The 11,120-nt window shown below is 44.2% G+C and overlaps 1 protein-coding gene across 1 annotated transcript in view; it reads right to left on the bottom strand.

Annotated features, from left to right (window-relative positions):
• Positions 1-11,120, bottom strand: part of LOC142906273 (uncharacterized) — a 38,025-nt gene that overhangs the window by 10,417 nt on the left and 16,488 nt on the right. The window contains exons 8-14 of the mRNA XM_076053752.1: positions 9,840-9,857; positions 9,399-9,535; positions 7,713-7,761; positions 4,436-4,471; positions 3,419-3,454; positions 2,062-2,097; positions 227-262 (exon numbers count right to left, since the gene is read on the bottom strand). Of these exons, the coding sequence (XP_075909867.1) occupies positions 227-262; positions 2,062-2,097; positions 3,419-3,454; positions 4,436-4,471; positions 7,713-7,761; positions 9,399-9,535; positions 9,840-9,857 (348 nt within the window). The remainder of the gene's footprint in view (positions 1-226; positions 263-2,061; positions 2,098-3,418; positions 3,455-4,435; positions 4,472-7,712; positions 7,762-9,398; positions 9,536-9,839; positions 9,858-11,120) is intronic.

Here is an 11,120-nt window from a genome sequence, read left to right as displayed (position 1 = left end):
ACGAAAGAAGTTCAACATACATGCAAAGCAACGTACAATTGGCACCACTTGATTCAGGGCCACCAAGGGAGATCATCACCGAGCCAATGGTCTTGTCTGAGCAGAGACACTTTAACATTTGGCTTTGGCAGTGCTTATTTTCAACAGTCCATCTAAATATCGTTCTATTGCATTGTTCCAAGTCATCCTCAGTGAACACATTTCTCGTTGTGTGTGAAGCTCTTACCTCGTAGAGACTACTGGCCCCGTCATTTCGTGGCATCTGCAATGGGAAATTTCACGGACAAGACACGATTAGGGGTTGAATTCAGAGCCAATGGACTTTGGAACAGAAGTTGTTTTCAAATCAAATGTTATCAACGCAGTGATCATTATTTTTGCGTTTCCATGCAGTGGTGCGCTAGTCCACACACCGCACTGCAATCATATTCGCCTAAGTTAAGTTTCTGTATATGGAAAAATATCAGTAGTAAGCGGCATCTGAACTTATCCCGAGCCTCCCCTAAGTCAAGTCAGACTCAAAACTGAGGTCCTGATTAAGCACGTCGGGAAATTAAGGAATCTGTAGTGGCCACTCCATCCTCTAGACCAAGTGGTTCTTAACCTTTACTGCAGCCTTGCACCCCTTTGGTTCGCACTCGTTAAAATGTTTTATGTTTTATATAACTATATCGTGACATTGCGGACGTCACGGATGTAGCGACATCGTGGATGTCACTGGGTAATGCCGGCTTTAGCGAGGCACGGCGTGCGATGTACTCACACCACGTACATCACGTGTGTAGCGACATCGTGGATGTCACTGGGTAATGCCGGCTCTAGCGAGGGACGGCGTGTGATGTAATTACATCGCAGACACCCCGTACATGTGGGTGTAGTACCAGCCCTAGAGGGGCTCAGTGAGCGCTGATAGAGAGCGCTGAGTGGCACCAGTGCAGTGCTGCCTGCTATAGGAGGGGGTGTGAGAGTGCCGGCCATGAACGGGGTTAATGTAGACCATGGCACTCTGGTTGACCCTAGGAGGCACGTGACGGGTAAAGTCTACACAGGTGCCCCAAGTGGGGGCTGGTGGTGGTTACGTGTCGGGGCGAGATCCTGCTAGAGGTTTCGAGGTGGCCGTGGCCAAGAGCGGAGCCAGCCACGAGAGGGGAGTATATAAACCAGGTCCCCAGAGGGACCGGGGTTCAGCGTTGCTGTTGTTATCCTGTGATCTACGTTCTACGTTCTACGTCCGAGAAGAGTCACCAACACGTGGAGCTGGACCCATGCCGGGGTCGCGTCTGTTGTAGCCACTCCCAGTATAATTAGTGTAGTTAGCCTGGTGGTCCACCACCATAGTGTGTAGTTAGCCTGGTGGTCCACCACCATAGTGTGTAGTTAGCCTGGTGGTCTACCACCACAGGGTGTTATCTGGTAATGGGGCAGTTACCCCTTTGTGTTGGTATCAATAAATGCGTTGCCTCCAAGGAGTACGTCTGTGACTCAGTTGAATCCGCTACAAATACATCGGTTTTATGAACCCAAAGTAAGTTGTACTTATGTGCTCGTGCTTAATGTGTTTTGATTATTGTCTCGCACCCCCAGAAAAGGCATCTCGTACCCCCAGGGGGTGTGTGCACCCCAGGTTAAGAACCACTTCTCTAAACCTTTACAGGTTCATCACTTGCGCTCCCAGTCTATACCAGTGTCGCAGGTGTTATTCGGAAGCCACTGGAAGCTATGCACTTTTACATAATCTAGAATGAAAACTCATTTATTTAGAACAGTTTTTCATGTGTTCATTTGTTGTCCTTCCCCTGCACATCCGATTAGTATGGTTGGCTACATACGGTTACGAAATAAGCTCAACATACACACGAAACAATGTGGAATTGGCACCACTTGACTCAGGGCCACCAATGGAGTTCATCACCGAGCCAATGCTATTGTATGAGCAGATACACTTTAACATTTGACTTTAGCGTTGCCTATTTTCAACAGTCCATCTGAAAATATAGTTATATTACATTTTTCCAAGTCATCCTGAGTGAACACATTTCTCATTGTGTGTGAAGTTCTTACGTCGTAGTAACTACTGGCCTCATCGTTTCGTGGCCTCTGCAATGAGAGATTTCGTAGAAAGGACACGATTAGGCATTGCATTAAGACACAATATACTTTGGAATAGAAGTGGTTTTAAAATCTAATGTTATCCACATAGTCAGCATTATTTATGCGTGTCCATGCAGTGGTGCGATAGTTCACACACCGTACTGGAATCATATTCGCCTTGGTTAAATCCCTATCTATGGAAAAATATCAGTAGTAAGCGGCATCTGAACTTATCCCAAGCCTCCCCTAGGTTAAGTCAGACTCAAAAGTGAGGTCCTGATTAAACACGTCGGGAGATTAAGGAATCTGTCGTGGCCACGCCATCCTCTAGACCAGGGTTGGGGAAGCTTTTTTCTGCCAAGGGCTATTTGTATATTTATAACAATTCGCGGGCCATACAAAATTATCAACTTAAAAATTAGCCAGTTATATTTGGTCAAACCTTTCATTAACTCACCCCTAATGCGATGGGCTGGAATTGCTTCTCTTTGGCGAGGCGTGTGATGTTCGCTGGTATTGATGATGTTGCTACTCGAAACTGCTTTTCCAGGTTAGCTCCTAGATTGATTGAATTTCGAGTCCCGCCTGCGGTTGCCTTGGCAGGACAAGACCAAATGCTTTCGCGGGCCTTATACGGCCCGCGAGACGGACGTTCCTCACCCCTGCTCTAAACCAAGTGGTTCTTAACCTTTACTACAGCCTTGCACCCCTTTGGTTCGCACTCGTTAAAATGTTTAATAATGTTAATAAATACATAGGTTTTATGAAAACAAAGTAAGTTGTATTTCTGTGCCCGTGCTTAATTTGTGTTTTGATTATTTACCTTCTAAACAAATCTGGCATGTTATGCACCCCCAGAAAGGGCATCTCGCACCCCCAGGGGGTGCGTGCACCCCAGGTTAAGAACCACTGCTCTAGACCTTTACAGGTTCATCACTTGCGCTCCTGATCTATTCCAGTGTCGCAGATGTTATTCGGAAGCCACTGAAAGCTATGCACTGTTACATAATCTAGACTGAAAACTAATTTCTTTAGAACTATTTTTCATGTGTTAATTTGTTGTCCTTCCCCTGCGCATCCAATTAATACGGTTGGCTATGTACGGTACGAAATAAGCTCAACATGCACACGAAGCAATGTGGAATTGGCACCACTTGACTCAGGGCCAGCAATGGAGTTCATCACCGATGAACTTGTCTGAGCAGAGACACTTTAACATTTTGCTTTGGCATTGCCTATTTTCAACAATCCATCAAAATATAGTTATATTACATTGTTCCAAGTCATCCTTAGTGAACACATTTCTCATTGTGTGGAAAGCTCTTACGTCGTAGTAACTACTGTCCTCTTCGTTTCGTGGACTCTGCAATGGGAGATTTCGTGGATAGGACACGATTATGCATTGGATTAAGACACAATATACTTTGGAACAAAAGTTGTTTTAAAGTCAAATGTTATCCACATAGTCAGCATTATTTGTGCGTGTCCATGCAGTGGTGCGATAGTCCACACACCACACTGGAATCATATTCGCCTTGGTTAAATCCCTATCTATGGAAAAATATCAGTAGTAAGCGGCATCTGAACTTATCCAGAGCCTCCCCTAGGTCAAGTCAGACTCAAAAGTGAGGTCCTGATTGAACAAGTCGGGAGATTAAGGAATCTGTCGTGGTCACTCCATCCTATAGCCAAAGTGGTTCTTAACCTTTCCTGCAGCCTTGCACCCCTTAGGTTCGCATTCGTAAAAATGTTTTTTAATGTTAATACATAGGTTTGATGAAACCAAAGTAAGTTGTACTTATGTGCCCGTGCTTAACGTGTGTTTTGATTATTTACCTTCTAAACAAATCTGGCATGTCTCGTACCCCGAGAAAGGGCATCTCGCACCCCCAGGGGGTGCGTGCACCCCAGGTTAAGAACCACTGCTCTAGACCTTTACAGGTTCATCACTTTGCTCTTCCGGTCTATACCAGAGTCGCAGATGTTATTAGGAAGCCACTGGGAGCTATGCACTTTTTAATAATCTAGATTGAAAACGAATTTATTTATAACTGCTTTGTGTGTTAATTTGTTTTCCTTCCCTTGCACCTCTGATTAGCACGCTTGGCTAGGTACGGTGCGAAAGAAGTTCAACATACACACTAAGCAATGTGGAATTGGCACCACTTCACTCAGGGCCACCAATGGAGATGATTACCGATCCAATGGTTTTGTATGAGCAGAAACACTTTGACATTTGGATTTTCCATTGCTTATTTTCAACAGTCCATCTAAATGTCATTCTATTATACTGTTCCAAGTCATCCTTAGTGAACACATTTCTCGTTGTGTATGAAGCTCTTACCTCGTAGTGACTACTGGCCTCCTGCTTTGGTGGGCTCTGCAATGGGATATTTCGTGGAAAGGACGCGATTAGGCGTTGAATTCAGATGCAATGTACTTTGAAACCAAAATGCTTTTAAAATCGAATGTTATCAATGCAGTGAGCATCGCTTCTGCGTGTCAATGTACAGCGAAACAATCCTCATGTATAAAGAAATTGAAGGGCTATATGATAAAGGAAGGTGACACTTCAACGGGAGACTGCAGGGATGAGACTTCCAACTTATGGTGCATAATGTGAACGTTATCAGCACCACCGTGTGGACAGAGCCCCGCTCCTACACCTCGTGGGTGCGAGGCAGAGTGGGATCGTCGAACAGCCACGGCAGCTGTCAATTGGGGCAGTTAACGGACAGCCACGAGGCTGTCAGTTGGAGAAATTTAGGGAATAGGAGGATCGATATTAAAAGGGGTGAAATAGCAGTTGGAGGGCAGCTAAGCCTGGAGAAGAAAGGGAGTGGCTGGGTTGTGAGATCTCTATAGCAAGTTATAGGATAAAGGAATATTTTATTAATTATTTTATTAAATTGTGTTACCCATTCTGGGTACAACATTTCCACGATTTTCAGTCTTCTCTTCCTGTTTATTGGTAGCAAATTTTGGGCGACGTCACACATGCAGTGGTGCAATAGTCCGCACACTGCATTGCAGTCCTATTTGCCATTTTAAAATCCCTATCTATGGAAAATATCAGGCATAACTCGGACTTAAAGTGAGATTCTGATTAAACATGTCGGGAGATAAAGGAAGCTGTCGTGGCCACTCCATTCTCTAGACCTTTACAGGTTCATCACTTGTCCTCCTGGTCTAGATTGAAAACTAATTTCTTTACAACTGTTTTTGTGTGTTTAGTTTCTTGTCCTTCCCCCGGCACCTCCGATGAGCTACGTACGGTGCAAAATAAGTTCAACATAATACATGTATACGCGTGATATAGACTACAGCACAATCTATTTGTATTTAAAATCGCATTATGTGTCGTTTATAGGCCACTGTCATTACATACGGGCAGCTCCGCTCACCATCAGTCACGTGGCCAGAGCTGGTTTAAACTACTCAGAGCTGGTTCAAACTGCTCAGAGCCGGTTTAAACTGCTCAGAACTGGATTAAACTGCTTAGAACTGGTTTAAACTAGTCACAGCTGGTTTAAACTGCTCAGAACTGGATTAAACTGCTCAGAACTGGTTTAAACTAGTCACAGCTGGTTTAAACTGGCTGTTTGTTGATAGGGTGATTTTATGCGGAGGTGTTGGGGAGTAGCAGCCACGTTGTGTAATTATGAATATTGTCCTAAATTAATATTACAATTAACATGAGCGGTGTATTATGTTAATAAGGGGTAAGGGGCCGTCCATAAATGACGTCAAGCGATTTTGGACGATTTTTGACTCCCCCCCCCCCATCGTCACACGGCGCCACAAAAAGTCAGACCCCCCCTCAAATATGACGTCACAAAGCTCTGCCCCCCCCCCCAAATAAATATAAAACATGCTTCAAATCGCTTTAAACTATTGTCATTGTAGTGCGTATTTAATGTGGTAATGTCACGTAAAGTCAAGAACATGCACAGGGGATTCAATTGGTGAGCGTTGCCCCCTCGTGGTCACAGAAGCGTGCAGCCTTATAGCCTGTTCCGTATTACGCCGCTTGTTGTATTCGTAACGCGAATTGGATATGACGTTAAGTGGATATATAACGCGATGGAATTAATGGAACTACATCGCGCGAGTAGGAATAAGCGGCTGGTTGTACGGTTGCCTAGGCGTAGCATCGACGCACAAGGCAGGATGCTGCTGGATTCTTCTAGACGCTACCCACGCGCCTTGGTCTTTCTTCGGAATACGTACGCATCACACGTGTTATCGCGGGCCTGCGCTTTACTCCTATATTATTATTATTTTAACGTGATCTTCCAAAACGCAGTATTCTTCAGGAATGCAACTACTACCGCGTTATAGAACAGACTAAACCTTGCTCGGCAAGAGATCAAGGAAGCGACGACTGAAAAGTCACTGCTGATTAAACCCAGCTTCAAGGAGAAATTAGTCTACTTAGTTTGTAAGAGAGTTGGTAGGCATAGCAAGGTTAAGAGGTCACAATCGTCAAAACATTGAGGAAGAGAATTTAATATTAATGTCAGCACTATTTGGCATCGATGCTCTCTCACTACCAAATATATCAGTTGTTGCGCAGTGAACACTTAACCTGCAAGTTCTGCTCTTACAGTGCCCTGCCATCTATCCTGATTTCCAATCTTCCCCGTGGTTTCTGGGTGCCATTCCAATGCCCGTCTTAATAACCTGACCCCCTCCATTCTTCACGTATTTTTTCATTTAATATAAACTTATAACTTGCATATCCGATCCTGACCAATGAAATAGTATTTTTTTAAAAAACTTTTCCAGAACATCGTTTGCAAGATTTAATATATTGTATTTGAGGCACTGCGCGGGGCGGGGGGGGGGCGTTGCATCGCGTTGTGACGCACGTACACACAAACCGTCAACATAAACATAGACAAACAGGGGATAGAAAGATGGGGAGTGGACACCCCACTGCCCCAAACCAGACGGGGTCCCACGGAAAGGGGTAAAGGTATTTTTTTAGTAAGGGGGGGGGGGATGACAAGGGAAGGGAGGAATATAACCGAAGCGTGCCTGACATAAAGAAAAGGAAAATAAGAGGCGACCTGAACGGAGCGTATTTTCCTTTCACCCCTCCGAGTCCGGCTCCCGTCTAGTCTGTAGGGGTAATGCCCCTTCATCCTGGGTCGCTGTCTCCCGAACCTCCATCCGGCTAACTTACTGACATGAAATTCTTAGCATCGTGTGTACGGACCCAAACTCAAAAGCCTGAACGCTTTTGCCACGGTGAATACGGGAGAGAGCAAACGCATCACAGGATTCGCGAGGTCTTTAGTAAGAGACATGGGATGCAATGCAGCTGCGTTCAATGTGTAAACAGCTCGGATCTCAACGACATTCGACGTTTCTAATTATATTCACTGTGTTCTTAGCTCTTTCGGTAAAGTCACGTTGAAGGGAAACAATAAAATAATAAAAAATATATTAAACAATAAAAATTCTCACGACGTTTCGACCATGGTCGAAACCATGGTCGAAACGTCGTGACTTTACCGAAAGAGCTAAGAATATGAATTACTGCAGTCACGAAAGCTTTAAGTCAAAAATATATTCACTGTATTGGTAGAGGCAGGCAGCAAAATAAATTCACTCACCGTTTCAATAGAATTCATTATTCTCTCATCCAGATGTTGCGTGGGGTTCCTGAAAGAGTGAAGTTTTTTTTTTTACAGGCGAATGAATAAAAAATATTCAAGTCTACAAGTTATTTTAATGATTGCATAACAACACGAAGAGTACGAGTGGCTCGTGATTGTGTGTTGTCTTCCGCTATAATTTTCCTTGGAGAAATAAGCACGTCAACTTCTACCCTGAATTTGTGTTGTCAAATTGTGTCACTTTCAATTGCCAACGTATATATCCGACATTAGTAAAAAGGTAATGAAGTACAGTACTTAAGACCATTGATATATTTCTATTTTTTGCAATTAAGTCAAGAAAATGACATTTACAAAGCAAAAGCGACTTACGCTAGTTTCAGGCAATCGCCATTCGGCGTGAAAATGGTAGCCAGTTTGTTTGGACTTGTGATTAGAGAACGCAATTCATAACACGAGCAATATTTCATGGATATAAATCACCATCATTCTGAAGCTCGCAAAGTGATATACTCATTTTATCCACTCAGTATCAGTATATTTATCCTGGAAGATGAACAGCCTCCCACTCCCAGCCCCGCTCACTTCCCCTCCCCACTGCGGCATTTTGCCGTGTATGTGTCTTAGCTTCAGGATTCCACTCCCCCTACCCCACACCCCCACCCTCTTTATCTCTCCTCCCTGGCTCCTACCCCCTCTTTTACAGCAGCCCTTTTGCCCACTTCAGCAATTGTTTCCTTGCTGTGGTTGTCCCACCTGATGACGGATGCTTGTGTTGCGCCCGAAACGTCGTGATTAAATTTTTTCTATTTTTTTATACCCACGTGACTTTACCGAAAGAACCAAAGAGTATGGATCCCTGCAGTAACGAAAACTTTAAATCTAGAATGAACTATGAACTCTAAAGCGCTTTAAAAAATGTACTTGAATTGACAACCTCCCAGTTATGAGTTGAGCTTCCTCACCGTGGCAACAACCCACAGGTATATTGCTAGAGATTACAATGTATGTATATATGTATGTATGGATAATCTACAGTTCTTGTGAAGAATAAACAATAGTAGCTTAAGTGCCAATGGAGATCACTCGGGAGTACACGGTAACTCACATCTCATTTTTTTATGTTGCGGAATGCCAATTAATTACCTTGCATACTTTCGCCAAAGTATTGACAAAACTTAACTTTAAATGATACATCAGTGAGTGGTCAAATCACACTTGTGGTGAGCTCTCACCGTCGAAACAAACAGAAGAAAGGCTGCTATTAAAGGCCACAGGAGCCGTCCATAAATGACGTCACGTGATGTTGGACGATTTTTGACCCCCCCCCTCTTCACACGGCGTCACATAAAGTCAGACCCCCCCTCAAATATGACGTCACAAAGCTTTGCCCCCCCCCCCAAAACCATATTTCCATTTTGAAAATAAAACATGCTTCAAATCGCTTTAAACTATTGTCATCGTAGTGCGTATTTAATGTGGCGCTGCACTCTGATGTTGTAGGAGTGTTGTTATAACAATTCTATATTTATTTAAAGTTACGCATTTTGATGTGACGTCACATTTCTCAACCCCCCCCCCTCGTCACACATCGTCACAAATGTCTGACCCCCCCCCCCAGGTGCGTGACGTCATTTATGAACGGCCCTATATAGAAAACCCGGCTTGAATGCTAGGACATACCAAGAAGTGAGTTCTTCAGGCACAGCGTCATATTCAGGCATTGCTGTGACACTGCCAAAGGGTGGCCGTTCTAACACCACACTGCCGTGTGGCAGCTTGCTGTCGATGTATTCGTACGAATGCTCTTTGTGTTGCTGCTGAGAGGGGGGAGGGATATAATTATGAGGTCCGAGGCAGTCCTCTACTTACGAACAGCGTTCCATTCCTTCTTAGGCCCCTTCGTAAGTCGGGCACAATAATGGTACTGCATTTTAATGCACGTACGATTAGTGTTAAAAGATGTGTGTTCGGTTCAACACGAAAAAAGAGTGAAGCATTCTTAAACTCATGAATAAGAAATATTGTACATTTGCATGTAATGCTGTAATAAATATTCTATAGTAATTAAAACAAAACAAAGCAACACGAATAGGAAAATAATTACGTTTTATTTTCACTCACCTTGAGTCCTGATGCTGGCTTGGTTGTCGGAAGCGGTGTATTGAGTCCCAATAATCGCGCACACACACGGGAACACATGCGCACGCACACACACACATAAAACATCAACGATCCCCGATTTAGCTTTCACAAGCTGGGGAGGCAAGTGCTGTTAGCGAGCAGTGCTTGTGAAGGCCGGCACGGCACAAGAGGGGGTGGATGACCAGCACCACGCCAGGCCGCCTTTGACTCGACAGTGGTGATGTTAGCACATCGCACCAAGTACTCATTTGAGGCTGAGTCGACCTTGGGGAGGCCCGGAATCCATTCAGATAATCGTCACCGGTGTTGGTTCGTGAGTGGGAATAGAACTCGGGTCGCCAATCAAATAGATTTGTCACGTTGGCAAATATTCCAATTGATTTGGTTTAGCAGCAAACCACAACGTTGAAAAACCCCAAGCAACATTGTGACAATTGTATACGAGGTTTTTCTTCTGGAGAATACATCCAGCATTATCAGCTCTTACTAAAGATGTAAGCCAAAATTGTATTGAATTACAATTAATATTCGGTCGTGAAAGCCTACGTGTAAAATTGCGCCTAATAATTCGCTCAACTACAGTGGGATGGAGGTGTTGGTGTTGCCGATAGTCAATTGGCAGACTGTAATTCCATAACCAATCTAGCACCCCATGGCATTGCACTAATTCCACCAGGAAGTGATATTCCAGGAATATCGGGTCACAGAAATCATATGGCAGGAAGTGATGTAGCACCACTGTTGTCGTTCAATGTTTTTCAATGTATTTGTGGGTTGTACTGTGTGTGTTGGCATAGTAGGGGGCACAGGTAATGCATCGGCCAGTCATCTCAGTCAACCCATGGCACCTGGGTCTATCCCATGACCTCCTGCTCGCGGGCGTTCGACACTTCACATGACTTCAAAGTGCACATAGCCTGGCACAAGCACCTTGGTGATTACACCGCCACTTAGTGGAGAATGGTGGTTGTTGTGTGTGTGTGTGGTGTTGAAGGGCCGTGGAATAAAAATTGGCTCTTCAAAGCAAAGGACATGCAGCAAAGTTGACCTGGAGAATAGAAGCCACCCATTTTGACTGGGTGAATCATTCTGATTGTCGCCAGAAATGTTTTGGAATGACAACAAGTGCAGCTTTTTCGTAGTTGTACTCTATAGCTCAGAATTATAAACTATGAAACGAGATTATTTTGTATTTTACCAGGTAAGGCCCACTGAGCTGTGTCGATCTTTTTCAGAAGCAACCTGGCTCTCACAAATGAT

This window comes from Petromyzon marinus, chromosome 62 (genome assembly GCF_048934315.1).
Source record: "Petromyzon marinus isolate PM22_M1 ecotype Great Lakes invasive population chromosome 62, UKy_Petmar_22M1.pri1.0, whole genome shotgun sequence".
Classification (NCBI taxonomy): Eukaryota; Metazoa; Chordata; class Hyperoartia; order Petromyzontiformes; family Petromyzontidae; genus Petromyzon; species Petromyzon marinus.
The sequence above is the reverse complement of the archived record's forward strand: the minus strand, read 5'-3'. Positions and strand labels throughout refer to the sequence as shown.